Genomic DNA, 17699 nt, shown 5'->3' with positions numbered 1-17699 from the left:
GGAGCTCAATCGCAGGAGCGGTGGAACAAGTATGTGTGTTCCGAAAGTGCCTGCTTTGAAGGCGATTAAGTACATCTACACTTATATTGTGGTAATAAAGAGTTACAACAGAATTCCGAGAACTTTTTGACTGCCCCTCGTAAGGTCTCGCAATTTTAAGTACCATCTCCACCAAGTAGCGGCATACTGCTACAATATACAGTATGTATCGTTATGCGTGTTTCTAAACTTCAGGTTTAGTATCACTGATGATCGATAAATGTTGTTTCCAAACAGTTGCACGTAATTAATATTATATAAGATAAATTCGTAGTTTGTAATTTAAAGGTTATGTAAATTAAACTCATAGGCATCAAAATAACGAAATACGTTCCTAAATATACACACTTTAATAACCAAAACAAACAGTACATTATAACATCAGTAATATGGAAAGAACACTAGACAACGTGCAATCTAAAACTGTCTTTTTTATGCCTGGATTTATTATTATTGCCCTTAAATCTATTATAGCAGTAATAAAACATGTTTGATTTTTCTTTATTATTTCTCTCTAAAGACGTACATACTACCCATTTCATAAAGAATACACTTCTTTTTTAAATTGCTTCTTATTGAAGAGTTATTCCAGCAACTTGAGCAATCTTATCGTCACATTTTGAGTGTAATATGTTTTCTTTCAGTTTGGTAAATACCTCACTATTTCTTTTGAGATTGATACGAATGTGTTTGTACATTACTTTGTATTTGTACTATGTACCTAATCGTTGGCACATAAGTAAATAATATATCTTTTATTATCAGTTATTACCTCCTAAGTAGATATAAAAGGTGCTCACAGAATTTTTATAGGTAAAAGGAAAACTTTCCAATCATTATCCTTACAACCATTTCATTTTTATTTTATGTAAAGTCGATGTGCTAATAACACACCCCCTAACTACAGTCACGTACCTGCCATAGCCCATGTGGGTTGTCAAGCCAGGCAGTTTAGTTCAGTTTATTTTTACGTGAAGAATTATTATTATTATTTTAACGTTTTAGAAGTATTGAAACTGTAGTAATGACTGTTAAGCAGCGGTTTCTACAGTGGATACAAATTTCCTCGAATTCGTACAGAAAGTCTTTCTGTATTTATATAACGTGCACATGTAACGATAGTTAATGTAAATTTTGATTATTACCTAATAAAATGTTTACCTAGTGTTACTCCTTTCTTGAAATGATTAAAGCTTTACCTTACTTCAGTTTCGTGCGTTTAATATTGAATATATATACTAATGCGTTCGACCATTAAACTTGAAATTAATCCTTTTTTGAAACAAATAAGTAAAGGTTTTTGCAAACTGTCATAAAATATATTACCAGAAACAGTTATGTCACTTATTTACATTAATTTGGAACAATTCCTTTACAATATGTTTGAAGATATGCAATGTATGTAAGCGTATCCAGAAAATTGTATTTAAATTTCTTATTACATTCTGTGAGTACCTGATACATTTTACAACCTACAGCAAATTTGTGTTCAAGAACTAGCAATATCTTATGCTTGCGTGCGTTCTTGCATTTTAAGCCAAATTTTAAAAAAGTATACAGTTTTATTTTAAAATTGGCGCACAGAAGCAAAATCATTTGGTAAGCATATACACCCTGAGTCACATTTGGTAATAATCCAACCATTTTAGCACACACAATGTAATCGCTTTCAAACGTCCATATTACACTTAACCTACTAACATACCGTATTTCTTGTATTTAATTTACTCGTATAGTATTTATTTGAACATGGCAGAAATGGGTAGCAGCACACTAATAACAGAAGCAAAGCAGCATTTTAACATGGAATTACATTATTTTTGATTTGCCCCGTGACGACTACTGCCCTTCTTAGAGGCAGCCCCGCCACTCAGTATAAACCATCACCCTGAATTTATGTTACGCGTTACAGTGTCTATTTCCTCCCCATCCATCTCCCCTCCCTTAACTATTTGAAACCTTCTCCCTGATTGGCTGACAAAGAGATGTGAACATGCCAGAGAAAAAAAGTGACTAGATAAAACTGCGGTTATCGAAAAAACGCAGCTGGCAATGTCACACCTGCATATTTGTATATAATATATATTATAATATATTAACACAGAAATAATATTGGCATCATCTAATCCTACCAAAAAATTTAAAACACATAAAAAACAATACTGTTATTTTTAGGATATGACAATGTTGAAAGACGTAGTTTTTTCCTTATAACTACATTTTAAATATGTAATATAGACCCTGTTCATAAAAGGCTAGTTTAAAATTTGTTTCTTTCTTAATGTATTCTTTTGTTATATTTCTTTTAAGCCTCACACATTGAAGACACTGTTTGCAAGCTTTATTGACAGAAATCTTTCAAAATCATTCTCCGATATGTTGTTTTCCCACTTTTTTTAATTAACCATACCCACTTCAGTATCAAGCCTATTTTATTTTACGAAAAATATTACTTAAAAAAAAATCAATGGGTTAGGGCAGTGAAAAGGATGTTACTTGTATTTTATTTTGTTAATTTTTTTATTGGCAGCTTCAAAAATGAAAATTGCTTTGAAAAGAAGATGATATGAATTATGAGCATGCTTGATACCCGAAGTGAGATGTAATCAACGCTCGAAATTAAGTTCAGATTGTGTGTCCAATGATGATCATTCTTGAATCAACAATACTTACTGACAAACAATAATTTACAGACACACTCTTTGTTTGAAAGCTTGATATTTTTTTATTACAAACTTATTGTTAAATCGTAGTTAAAATTTACCAAACTAACTTATTTAAATATCAATTAAATCAGATTATATTTTGTAAAGGATTAATTTGAACATAGCTGGAAACAGGAAATTACATATAACAGTGATTTTATAGCACCATATTATATTGCATAATCATAACGATGTAATTATGTATTTTCCAAGAGCTGAAGAACAATAAAATCTGACTAGTCTTACATGACTAAACAATTTTCAGTCATACGTCAATATGTAGTTGTATTGTTTTTTCTATTTAAGATATGTTACACTTTAGATATTTCAATTAAAATAGACGAAAAGTTCTATATGTTGTATTTCAATAAAGTTAAAAGGTGCATCATTGGTATTAAAACAAAATTTCGAGCATTGGTAGTAAAACTAGTTCCTTGGGGCCTAAAAAAGCTCCATGCAATTGCAGGTACTGATTCCTGAGATGCACTGCCGTTGCGGCCGATATGAATATGTATTTCTTTGTTAGAGAGGTACATACGTATGTGGAAGCTTCATGTAAATGACAGGATATATGGCACAGGTAATATATATAGTTTAGGTGTAGGTGGTGGCGTATGGTTTAGAGGAAAGGCCGGAGCAGTACACTTCCCATCTGAAATTATTAACCGATGAAGCCCAAGCTGACAAGGCTAGTTCGGTGCTGAACTTTGGCACATACATATTATTTGTAAATATATTTATATATATATTAAGCTTGACAACAAACGTAATTTTGGCACATTGTCTTTGACATGCGAACTATGCCACAAAACAGACATAATCATTTCTTTGTCTGAAAGCGGTAGCTCGCTGACACCAAACTTTCCGACAGTCAGCTTACCCCATCAGCCATGGAAAAGACTTAAATAAGCCTCACAAACGACATTCATATCTTGTCTTTGTAATTTCCTTTTATATATATATACATAATATAAAAAAAGCATATCAAAACACACTTCCACACAGTTTGTAGAAGAACCTCCTTGATTTAATTTAATAACTCTTTTTTTATCTTCTGTTTTCGTTTATTTTGGTTGGGCGAATTGGTAATGGCTATTTTAATATTTTAATTTTGTAAGGAAAAAGATGAGGCCCACATTTAAAGACGTTAAGTTTGATTTTGTCCTTGTATTATTTAGTGCAAAAATCAAAACATTCTTTAGTATTTAATTAAGGCCCCTTTACTAGAGAAATCCCTTCAGAGCTCAGATTATAAATTGATTATTGCTCTGAGCATTATCAATAATAGTTTTCTTGGAGAGAAAACGTTTTAAAATACAAATAAGTTTAATATTATACATTGCCACACACAAGTTATAAATTAGTAAACATGGTCAAACCGATAGGCGGGAGGTCAGAGGGATGGGTCACCTATCAAGGGTTGCCAGATTCCATTCAATTATTTGATTCCATTTTTTTTTTAAATTTATTTTTACTTTTTATTTTGCAGGAAGCTTTAATACCAGAGGTGTAGCATTTGTCAAACACTAATAATTACATACATCTAACAAGAAAACTTTAATACGTAACACTTACTTTTTCTAAATGTTTACTTTAATATGAGATTCGAACATGTATTAAAGAACAAAACACGTCGATTATTTTTATTTCCGTGAAATAAACACTTATAATTTGCTTTACTCGTGTAGCTGAAACACAATATTTATTGATTTTTTAAAAAATCATTACCATGATTTCGGTCGATATATAGCCAGTCATGGTAAAATGGTATACAAGTATATATATGTATTTAATAAGATCTAACATACGCAATAAATTTAACAATATTAAAAGTACTATTTTACTCTTTTCTATAAAAGCAACAATCATGAGTTATATAACTATTTAAATTCTGATCTGGTACAAGCACATGACTTCTCAAAAGGAATAAATTAAAAAAAAAAAAAAAAAAACTATTTTCACGATATATGTTAATCGAAAACTATTCATTGAATTTAAAAGACCTGAGAACTAATAACAGTAACATGAAAGTACTAACAAATATATTTTCTATATATACACAATTTAAATACACAAGTATACACATTTAACAAGCTAATATATGTTACTGACTTTAATCTATTTTCCACGTTAGGATTTCACTTCGGTATTGCAATATAAGCGACAATAATAGATAGGAAAAACTGAAAGAAAAAAATACTTGTAAGAACTTATTTTGTACTCAAACTTCGTAAGTTGATATGAGTCTCCGATTTCACTAGATATAATCAATATTATTATTTGCGGTTCTGTTTCCAACAAATAAAACTAAAAATATTCTGCAAGTCATATATACATCAATATACTATATTGGATACACAAATGAAGTAAAGCGTCTAAAGAGAAACTATAACGCTTTGTAAGATTATTTTCTCGGCTTTATATTGCTTCTTCAAAATTGATATGTCGACTACGCATGATTCGAGTACATGTGATCTTTGATATGCATAACTTGTTCCTTTTTCCATTAAAAAATGATATGAGTTTTCGTACAATACTCAACGACATAACTTGAATATTAATACGTTTGATATGACTAGAAAATATTGTCATGAAGAATACCACTCCCCACTACTTTTAATATCACAATTATTCTCTATATTCTTTATTAGCAAGAAGTTTAAACGATAAAATTATACTCATATTTTAGAGAAGAAGAAAACATACTTCACTATTGTTAAATATATATAGACAGTCATTACAAATACCTCAACAACTCAGAAAATTTACATAACGGCACCTTTTATTTTCTGCAAATGGTTATATTATTTTCATCACATACAGAAATTCCATAAACATCAAACTCTTGATTTTTTTCGAATTACAATTATTGTCTTCGATAACCTTAAAGTCATGTCTGTGACACTGAGAGGAACATTCAGCAGTCTCAATTTTACTTTGCAGCCGGAAAATATATGAAGTACTCTTTCATTTCCCTACGAATAAGAAATGAACGGGTCAACACAGATACAATGTTTCTAGAGTTGTCGGAAGAATCATGATGACGGAACTTTAAGAATAGAAATTCCAAAAATTGGTCACAAGCTAAAAAGATTTCCAATTATATATTCGATCAAAGAACCAGTTCACTACGATCTTTTGTTTTATACCAAATAATACAGAATAAAAAAATTCATTATTTGTAATAGTTATTAGTTTCCATTGAGTCAGTTATGTTAGCTGAATATTTCATTTTCTTTGCTCAATGCATAGCCTGTAATATCACGAATGCATAGTTTTCTTGCAATCGAGCCAAAATAATCGACTGTATTAATGAAATAATTTGCAAGTCAAAGTTAGCAACAATTGAATAAGAATACTAATTTAACTAAAGAGTCACTAGTAAACTCACCTGCCATAATGCACATGAAATAAAATCTACTCTTGATTCTATGCAACAATCAACATAACTACAGAAAAATCTGAACAAAAGAACATAAATGAGCAAACTTATTTTTATTTTAGAAGTAACAAAGACTAGTATCTGTAAATTCAAAGGAAATTACATTAGTTTATATAATGCATATTACCGTACATATCCTAACCTACTGAATTCACTAGATCAGTAAAATGAATGCACGACTTTGAAACCATGAATCTGAGTTACACAAATGTTGTTAGGATTAACTCAGAAAATCTCACATTTCTAAGTAACAGATAAATACGTTGTATATATATATATATATATATATATATATATATATATAGAAACGAATCATACTCCTTTTTTGCAATTCGTCTTAATGACAAAACATCTTGGAAAATCGACCCCGAAATTAACAGAGATTTCAATTGTGTTCGTAATGCATAATGCCTTTTTGATGAAACTCACCCCGTACTTTTTGTAATATTAAATCTTTTCAATTTCTATTACTTTTGTATGGCAAGTCTTACTTACTGCCTCGTAAGCTCAACTTACTATCTATTAGAACTTGTATCTCCCCCCCCCCCCCTGTTATTTTTGTATATTTAAATACTAAGAAAAATTATACGATATTATAATTGATAGAACTGTTTCCCCTTACCTTCATCTATTAAATACGTGTTCACTGTTAGTTGCATCTACTGAATGCATACGCAGCGATAACATCAGCAAGACGAGAGACTAAATTCAACAGGGTATTTTTTTTTAATGAATCATTTTTTTCCAACATGTTTCCTTGTTGAGGAAATACTGCCTTAAATAATATACACACACCAGCAGACACTCCAACTGGTGAAAAATGAACAACAGTAAATATGCACATTCCATTTATAATAATTAATCTTTTTTACACAATGAAATTTCCAGTGACAAGTTGCACTCAAAACTTTTTGGGAACATCTACTATTCCTTTTATCAGTAGTAGTTGTTATTTAGTGCAAATATTGGTGATTTCGAAAGGCAGATTTTTTCTTTCTTGTGTTTCTTAGGTAGTGTACGAAAAAGAAATATAGGAATATTGAAATATACCGAAAGAAAGAACTACCTGTACAAAACTTAAGTAGTTCTTATAAATAGTTCTCTCTTTAGCTTTCAATGTTTATTTTCTGTACTTCCTCGAAAAGCGACAATTATTTTTTTTAAATAGTTACCGCTGAAGGAAATAGTAATTTCAAAAACCACTTATTACTTGTAATTTATTTATTTGTGATAGGAGGAGGATCATCCTATAACGTGCGCAGATATTTCCTTCAGTGTAGCGTGACTAGCATAGTACATTATTTCGAAACCTACATCGTAATACAATATTGTTTCATACTTTGATCATATACCTTCTACTGTTTCGTGTTTACTTCCCACTGTGACTATGATCAGTTTGTTTCTGGATAATGAACAACAAAATACGAACACACCAATAAAGAAAATACACAATAGGAAAAGAAGTATTTCATACTCATATATTTTAAAAACAAAAGTATATTGCTATATGCAAAAAAGTAACACGCACTCTTCCTGCATAAACACACTTTATATGTTGTCTGTATGTACACACCACATTTAAAATATTTATACAAAAAAAACTATAACACACGCACACATACACGTCAATAACTTTCTAAAACTCCATCTAAAAATTAATTCCCGTTCTTTCAGAAAACAAAACAGGAATATAACTATCACATTCACACGTGCCGCACTGGGTACTTTGTTAAACGATTTCTTATGATATGTTCTAGAAAAAAACAAATGAGCTAAAAGTAAGAGATATGCATTATTAACTTTGTAAGTTTTTTTTTTAAAAAAAGACATTTGTTGTTCTACCAGTAATGTGAACACGTATAATAAATAAACTTATCACGCAAAAGCTACACCTCTGCGGTATGCTTCCTCAGCACAATGTGTAAACACAAAAAGAAAAAAATATATATATGTATTAATCACACTGCCTGCTTAATCACTAGACCTAATCACAGCTATAGAGCAAAAAGTGGCCTACAGCATCTCCACTGAGATTTGAACCATGAACTAGGCATTTAATAAAATAGTGCTGTACAGTATTAATAGCTTGTACACTGGTTCGTACTAAACAGTTACAGCCATGTATTACAATTGTTCCAACTAAGTTGGTTACATAAAATAAGATTCTACGTCTAATTATATTTTTTTATTTGTTTTACTCATCACTATGTGAAGAAATTTCTTAACCTTTTCAATCGTCTGAAGAATTACGAAAGAATAGTACTCTTCTCTTTAAAATACAAAGTGCATTTACAAATAGAAACTTGTGAATATTTGGCACATTTCGGAGTTACTTTTTAGTATTAGAAAAAAACCTTCCTTAAACAAATTACGTACCCTAATAGATATATGGAAAGTTCCATCTCATAGTTTTTTTTTTTTTCATTCTGTCTTAAATACGTGTATACATATAATTTGCTTTGTGTATGTATATTGATACTATCTTACATAGGTTTGTAATGCTTGTAAAACTTACAGAAGTTACTTATATATATATATTCCTGTGTATAGTGTAGAGAGAAGCTTTTTCTTAAGTAAAAAGAGTTGAGGCTTTTATAGTAGCTCAAGTGGCAACCCCATTGTGGGAAAAAGGATATGATTTTTGGAGAAGAAAGGGCACGAAGTAGATAGTGGATTTATGTTCTGTATAGAACAGTAGAAAGGGCAAAGAGGAAATTAACATAAGAGAAAGGTGTAAAATTTCTTCAGGCAGTAAAACGGGCATTTACAGTACAATATTAGGACAAAAGGTAAAACCTACATGTATTATCAAGGAACAGAAAACTAACAAGCATTATACATTTCTTATCTTTCTTTTCTTTTTGTTTCTCTCTCTTAAAATCTCTAAACTCGTGCATTTGATCAAAGTTTCACAGCAAGCTAAGTTCACTCCTATGAGATATAATGGTTTTAGTGTAACACTAAAACAGAAGTAGATAAAAGAGAAAACAGAAATAATAATAATAAAAAAAAAAAAACTCTGAAAAAAAAATGTTGGGAATTTGATTCCCTGCAATATAACGATCTCTCTATATTTTAAAACAGTACGTTTTTCTCTAGTTTAAAAATAAGAAAAAAGAAATAATCACATCTTTGGCTTGTTCCCTCTTTTCTTTTTCTTTTTTTTCCTCAAAACATTCTCCTTCTGAAAAAAAACTCGCAGAAAATGGCACATCAATGTTGGCCGAGGTTGATACCAACTGGCTCCTGCATAACAATATATTTTTTTTCTTTTCTTTTACCATTACTCGTATTAATACACAATACCTGGCATCTTTCAATAATGCCACTAAAATGTCTTTTCCATCTTCTTCCCACAGAGAGAGAAGATTGCTGCGAAAAAATAAATATTGCTAACATTAATGTATCGGAGCTTTTACGATATGATTTGGTGCAATATAGTGATATCCTGGCATAGCCATTCCAGCTGTTTCCATTGATATCCTGAAACGACAGAAGAATGGCAAAAATCAAAAGCAACTGAAACGTTCAAAATAAACTTCAAGAAACATACAAAATATATAAAATAGGAAAATTCTTTTACCTGCAATATTTAAATTGTATCCTCTTGATAATCTGGAAAGTACTATTACAGAATAAGACAATAAATAAATAAATAAATAAATAAGTTACACGACGCAATAAAATATTTAAGACCCCAATTATCAACCACAAGGAATTTTATACACATATAGTTGTTCCGGGAGGAAACCTACAAACTTCGTACATGCTTTTTGTATCAAAACAAGAGAAAAGTTTATATTGCATTTGGCTGAGAAGTGCCTAGTTTCGGATGTACTTTCATAGACAATTTAGTGGTAATGATGTCATACTGGCTACCCTGCAACCATCAACCCTCAGTCAACGTGTTCTTTGCATCGGAACAAGAGAAAAGGCTTTTTTGCACTTTGCTGAGAAGTGCCATGTTCTGGAGATAAGGCACTTTTAGACAATTTAGTGATAATGACGCCAGATTGGCTACACTGAGGCCATAAATAAATGAACTAAGTCAACCTGAGTCTCTGAGACTAGGCACTTCTCAGCACAGTGCAAAATAAACTCTCACTTTTGTTTTGATGTGAGAGACATGAGTGCGAAGTTCGTTGGTTTCTTCCGAGAACACCCTGTATATCCTATTAACATTTTATTTTCTAAAATGATGTAGTACTTCAACATGTAAGGTATTTTTGAACATTTAGCTTGCCATGTTTCATATACTTTATTATATTAAGCTTAAAACTAAGTACTGCGTAAAAATCTTCTAACTATGAAAACTGATTATATTATGCAAGTATTTTCTTCGACGTAAACAGTTTTATTTACTGTAATTCATGTGCTTTCAATTACCTAATTACAGCTCGGTCATTTACATTTTCAGTTCTAATATCAACTGTATGAAAAGAAGTTCTATATCTTCTGGTCATAGAGTAATATAGTATAAGAGGTTTTAGCTGCTCTTGCCGCTGAACTGCGGAGACTGTGGTGCCGCCACTCAAGGGAGATGGGCACCATGAACTACTAAAAGCATGAACGAATTAAATCCTTCAGAACGCATGTGTTTGATAGAATTAACCAATGATACATTTAGCTTCTGCCAGTAGCAGACGATGCAGTTAGTTACAACTCTAGCCAGTAGTGTCGCCGAGTCACATTCGTTGCATTGTGGGAACGATTTGAATTTCCATTAGGAATATACGGAGTGGTTCATCAAGGTAATCAGCGCTTCTGGTCATATCAACGTAGACTTTAACTAGTAATGTTCATATTAGTAGTATCACTACAGTAAATAAAAGATTACCGTCTTTGAGTCACCATCAATCTGTAGTCTCAGAAACACATTTGTAAGGCACACTATGTGCTTTAGTGTTGTTGATTGGTGTTACTGATATTGACTGACTTTGCTTTTTTTAAGCAAGTAAAAAGTAACAGAAGTTCTGCTTATTGTAACAAATAGCAAATATCAACAGTAGAACACTATTTTATATTGGTTGTTCGTAGAAAACAGTAAACTTCGGTGAGTGAATCCTCGTTCGAAATCATGAAAAACGTATAGACCAACATCGGTGGAAGAATGCGTACTTCTAGGAGCTCTAGCCCGCAAAAAAATGGTCGGAATGATACAAAAAGGGTCAGAAGTCGAGGACGAAATGTCCGATGAAGATCAGGTAAAAGAACACAGCTTATTTCAAGCCTAGATCCAATTATACCATGACGGAGACACATGGTCACGATGTTCATGTACTCATTAACACTCCTTCTCCCCCACACCAATCCATATATTCAGTTTATCTATAGATGTGGAGCAGGAGCCTTGAAGCGTATAAGTCTTCTAGAAATGAAAAATTATTAATTAGGAAATAAATAAATAATAATAAAAACTGGCTAATACTCTTTATCAACTGATACATTAATGGAGTCTAGGTACAAAATAAACACTATGCTCTTTTACCCGACATTGCCCTTCCTCCAATTGGTTCTTGACTTATGGCTGTTTTTAAATAACGTTCCGACCAATTTATGGCAGGTTATAACTCCAAAATGACGCGTCTGTGGACCAATGTTGGTCTACAATTTTTACTTTTGTGCAAGGACTCATATCTCGATTTTTTTTTTTTGTATTATTTCTGAACATCATGTATATATGTTTTATTCTACTATCGACAGTTGATATTCACAATTAAAGATCACATTGACATCTTAAAGTCACCCATTTTTGCAATAAACACATCTACATATTATACATATATTATAGATATATTATCGATAGATATATTATACAACATCTTATATTTGGAGGGCTGTCTTAATGGAGAATCTCACTACATCTCTCTATCTATAGGTGGATAATATGTAGCAGTTTCAGTTGTTCACACTACATTAATGCGAACTACTTAAAAATATATAAAACTTTCTAACTTTATGCTCAGGAAACTCACTGACGCAAGTTCGGATTCACTGGAGTTCCAAATTTCTCATTAATCTAAATTATCTTTCCAAAATCTGAGACCTGAAATCTTGCGCCCGGAAAATGTAAACAAACGCTACTTTATAAAATTGTTAGCTTGCCTGAGATGCAGTTTTCTACGCTCGAACCTAAATGATCTTTCGAAGAAATTCGGCTAAATTTCTTTCATTTATCCGAAAACGATAGATCTTTCTTATTCTATGGAAATCGCGTAGCAAGATAATGAATGAGTTAAGGAATTTCGTCGTTTCGGATACATAAAAGTTGCATTTTCGGTTTCCAACAGTATTACTGTTAACTAACGAGAGCATACACTAATATATATTTCACAATTTTTTAAATATATGTTATGTTTCCTTACCTTTATCTCCTTTAATTTATTTATTTTTAATCTGAATGCCATTCACTCTAGCTTTGGAAATGCTTTGTCTTTATTAAAAAGTAAAATCTGACCAAAGCAAATTACTTTTAATTCAAGATGGCCAAAATTTTCTGGAATCCGAAAAAATTATTTCTGGAATCGGAAATTTCATTTTCCGGATTCCGGAAAGTAAAAATTCCGGAATTGGCCATCCCTACTTTTAATAAATGATGGTGTTAAGAGTTTCGGCAACGTATCATTGCCTTCACCAGATATATTATTTGATGTACTGTAACTAACACCATTATTTATTAAAAGTGATTTGCTTCAGTCAATTTTACTTTTAATTTCTCATGCTTCTTTTATGCAATTCTCTCTCTCTCTCTCTCGCTCTCTCATTGTAACACAGTGCAGTCAATTTAAAATCGGCCTCGAGGTAGGATAAAACCTCTCCTCTCTCTTTCACTCTTCCTCTTTATCTTCTATGCCTTCTTTCACAACCATTAGCTACAATATTCATACAAGACTGGCACAACAATGAAACAAATGACATTTTAAGCAAAATTGAGAGATGTTTTAAACTTAAAAGTATCTCGATGGTTAAAGACCAACGCAAAACAACCATTGCTAAGTTTCACATGTAGCACATTTCTTTGGAACCCACTGGAAATAAACTACGCTACAAGTACATCATGCCTGATCCACCACTACCCATTCCAAAATGGACTTCATCAACCGAAAACCCCCATGTCCAAATTTACTTAAATCGCTCTATACTACTCGAAAACTGTACCATTTCAAGGAAATCGTTAAGTGAAACTAGCAACTTTGCTAGCGTTTTTATGGTGTTCACTATCTTAGCATTCCTTAAATATGTAATACTGAATTAAGACAACTGAGTATTTCACATTTCCTGACAAAAAATCCAGATATTAAACTTCGTACCGTTACGTCCAGAACATTCAAGTTATGCCTGGCAGCTCAGAAGTTCAGGCACCTCGTTTCTGTCCTGCATTGGGTTGTGTAATTACGAAATACGTATTATCTGATACCATAGGTTTCCATATCAAAACTTCATGTATTGATGACCAACTATACAAAACATGTGATAATTGTAAAATTTCTTGCCTTTCCTGTTCGAAATGGTTTCTGTAACTCATTGTAAGAGAAAGCCCGAAACTAAATTTCGTACATGTACAGTCGGCAGCAAAAAACCTGCAACATGAGCATGTAAGTTTATTGTGAAACTACACCTAAAAGCGCAGGGAATCAACATAACGTCTAAGTGGCACGAATCACACCAGAAGAAACCTCGCCGTACTCCCCTGCACATTTATTTTGGAACAAAAGACTTCGTCGTTTCACAATAAACTTATATGCTCACGTTGCAGGTTTTTTGCTGCGGACTGTACGTTCAACTTAAAAAAAAAAAAAAAATTCCTCTCCTCTTCGATTCCTTTCTGCTTCAAGGTATTGCAGAATTCCTACACGTGAATGTTATATTCATATTTATTTGATGAAGGCAAGAAAAAAAATACATATACTAAAGAACTATCGGTCATGCCAACCTTAGAAGTGTCCACGTTTGGATACATTTCTACCGTTATTAATACTATTTTGAAGTCATGGAATCCAATGGAACTATTACTAAAGATATCTGTCTATGGGGTCATGAGGAAAAATTCTCAAAATTGGGACATAAATCTTTGCTTATATCTCAGATACTATTGATTACAAAGAATTTTCTTTTTTTTTTCTTTTTTCTTTTTCTTTCTTTCTTTTTTTTTTTTTTTAATATATCGTATTACAAATATTACACCAAACTGACCAGAATGGTGTACATAAACTATGTATAAGACTCAACATCAAATGTACATTTTTGATTTCCAGCTCCTTGTATTTACTTACTATCACCTCTTCTTGTTCATTCTCCTTTTGTAATACTATTTACCACAAAGTTACAAGAAGTACCGTCATTACTAGCCTTAGGAATTTTAACATATTTAAGATAATTATGCAGTTTAAAGCTATCAGAATAAATAAATAAATAAATAAAAATAATAATTGAGCATAATTCTACGCATATAAACACATGTTTATATTTACCTGTATGAAATTTAGCTGCACTGTCTCGCCAACTTTTCCCGTTATTGTTTAATTACTTTTTGCTAAGTATTTCTTAGTTATCGTAAGTGCATTTAAAGGCATTAAACTATGAAGAGAATGTGCTTAGTTCTTACACATTATTTAAGGAAGAAAAAATACCCTATCAATATTTTAAATATAAATAAATTTATATCTCAACTTTGATGTAATTTTTCTCGCGACCTTATGGACGGGACATGTTTAACAATAGTTCCGTTGAACTCTACATCTTCAGATTAGTAGAAAAAGCGTTATTAGAATTTTTTTTTTCAAGCATAGGCTTCTATTATCATATCCTTATGTAAAAGAAATCGAAAGATAGAAGCTACGATAGCAAAACTCCTCTCACCCTTTTGAATGAAATTTCCAACATTTGTGCACGTGAATATATAGAAAACTAGCAAATTTCCATGTGGGTAATACGTCCTACCTATCTGTCAATTTATTGTAGATGTTTGTGTTAAATGTACTAACGTGTTACATATTGTGCAATTTTACAGTATGCAATTTTCTCTGTTTATTTCTCATTATACCGAATATCTTTCTCAAGACTACTTCAGAAAACCACCAACTTTTGATTATCTCTGCAATTTAACGTCCAATGTTCGCATCTATATGGTACAATAGGCAAAATATTGCTTTTAAGCATCTTTACTTTTGATTTGTTCAATGTCGGTTATGATAACACGGTATTGTACATGCAGTTCACTCATTAATCTTCCTCGCTAACGTTGTTCTTTTTGCTATCACTAAGCCCAAACTTCCGTACCTTTTCTTTTCTACATTATTACAATTACCGATTACAGTTTTCTTTGTTTTCATGATTACTGTTTTGACGTGTGATATGTAAATGAACAACACATACTCCTATTGACAAATCATAGTCATCTACTGGTCTTTAAACTTTCTACTCACAGTTGTAAGTATAATATTTAAGCTTGTAAAAGTGCATAGAAGATATGCTTTGTTTGATACCACAACTGAGTATAAAAGTATGTTAAAACTCCATTCATGGAACACATCAGATAAACATGACCAGATCAGCGTATGGTGGATAAACGTCATATAAAGTCTGAGAATCCAACTTATACTGGAATCATTTACCATCAACAATAACCTCAATGAAATGTAAAAGTAAGACATGGCCTATATTTAAAGGTACCTTCTTGGCATTCGCCTTGTATACCTGACGAAAAACGCAAAAGCCAGTCGGGATGGCCGACCACCATCTTTGAATCACGAACCTCGCGACTGTGGAGTAAAAGTATAGCTGGATCGCTAGCGTAAGTTAGTCAGTGATATTTATCACGTTTTTAAACGATACAATCAGTTTCGCAATCTACCCCGAGTAATTTTTCCTTTTATAGCACAACAACGCACGAGAAAGATAAAATATTTTCCAGCAAGGTAATGTTGCTCACATGGCAGGATACACATTGGCCTTCTTCAAACAATGGTACGCAGATTCGCGTATATCTCAAAGAATACGCATGTTCTCTACTCCAGTCGTCTGATCTCAGCGCCTATTCGTAAATATTTAAGCATCGTTTACAATGAACAATCGAAGATTTGAATTATACTCGGATTTATGAAAAAAAAAAAAAAAAGTCCATTCTCCATCGGTTCATAATTACTTGAAGATACATACATTACTGTACTATTAAAGTAAAGCAGGCAAAAATCAATCTCCATAGCTGAATCAATCACAACGATTATGTCAGAATAACCGTTACACAGCAGTGATATTCCAATAATCATTCAACCATGAAATATTGCTAACTTCCAGTTCTCTTATCATTACTTGTTCAATGCAAAAACTTAGTTGAAGCAAAGGTATAATACTAGAACTTTTGGTAAGTATTCTTTGTTCCACTTTGAAAAATACAGCTCAAGACTACTGCAAGAATCAATTCAAATTCACGTTTGAGTTCTCTCCCTCCTTCTGAAACGATTTTGTTTTCTTATAAAAATGTTAATTTCTAATCATCTCAATTTCCAATATGATATAATTCCTAAAAGAAAAGCAACAATGTTTTAAAATGTTTACCTACGTAACTTACAGCTAGACCAAATCTTCTAAAATCACGAAACGATAAAAATCTGACTAATACAGTAATTGTGACAATGCTCACTGCATCTAGTATATTATATAAATATAAAAGAACCTCTTAATTCTAGCCACTGGTACGAACAATCTGATTTTAGAACAGCAGATAAGAGAATATGTAACGTATTAGACCTTGATTAATATATGATGAATATTACAAGGGATTAATCAATAACTTCGGAACACAGAAATAAATGTGTACAAAGATAAAACGTCTATACAGGTAAACAAAAAATGAAAAATTGGTCGGTGTACAATGTTACAATTACAGTTTCATTTCTTTTCCTTATTAACAGCAAAAATAAAATTTAAAAAATTAACGTATGTAATATCTTATTTTAAATTTGCATATATTTTACAACTTTGGAGGAAAAGGAAAAAACATAACTTGGAAGGACATATCCTTTTCCTGAAACTATTTGTTATTTTAATTTTAGCTTCAATTTTACAAAATAAAAGATCCAAATCGTTCCAATCAAGGAACTTCTGCTAGCTCAAAAGTTTTTTGAGAACTTTTATAAATGAAAATTATATTTACGTAGCTGCAACTTAATAATACTTACATGTAAATTCCGGAACCTTCTGGTCAGTAAATTTTGAGTAATTCTGTTACTTCCCAAATAAACTATAGAGATAACACGCTCAGGAATTTTAACAGATCATTTATTTTAAAATCTGATTCCACATAAACTTTTACACTTTCAAGCATTCGGCTCTTCCCTGGGGCTTCGATTAACGGAGTATAAAAACGGGAGTACGAGTAATGAAACCACTAACGAAATATAAAGTAATTGCCTCACCGAGGAACAGCAATAAAGATACACTTTGTCGTTCGTCAAGTGCCGGTGTGGTATGCTGTGAAAGGCGAAGCTGAGTTGTGCGTTCTTTTGTGAGCA

General features: G+C 31.8%; 1 protein-coding gene across 1 annotated transcript in view; it reads right to left on the bottom strand.

Moving 5' to 3' along the window:
- Positions 1-370: 370 nt before the first annotated feature.
- Positions 371-17699, bottom strand: part of mub (poly(rC)-binding protein mub) — a 334826-nt gene continuing 317497 nt past the window's right edge. Inside the window, exon 10 of the mRNA XM_081748796.1 lies at positions 371-9669. Within this exon, the coding sequence (XP_081604922.1) occupies positions 9585-9669 (85 nt within the window). The 3' untranslated portion in view covers positions 371-9584. The remainder of the gene's footprint in view (positions 9670-17699) is intronic.

This window comes from Thermobia domestica, chromosome 2 (genome assembly GCF_964235325.1).
Source record: "Thermobia domestica chromosome 2, izTheDome1.hap1.1, whole genome shotgun sequence".
In the NCBI taxonomy this organism is placed as follows: domain Eukaryota; kingdom Metazoa; phylum Arthropoda; class Insecta; order Zygentoma; family Lepismatidae; genus Thermobia; species Thermobia domestica.
This window is presented reverse-complemented; position numbering and strand designations above follow the sequence as displayed.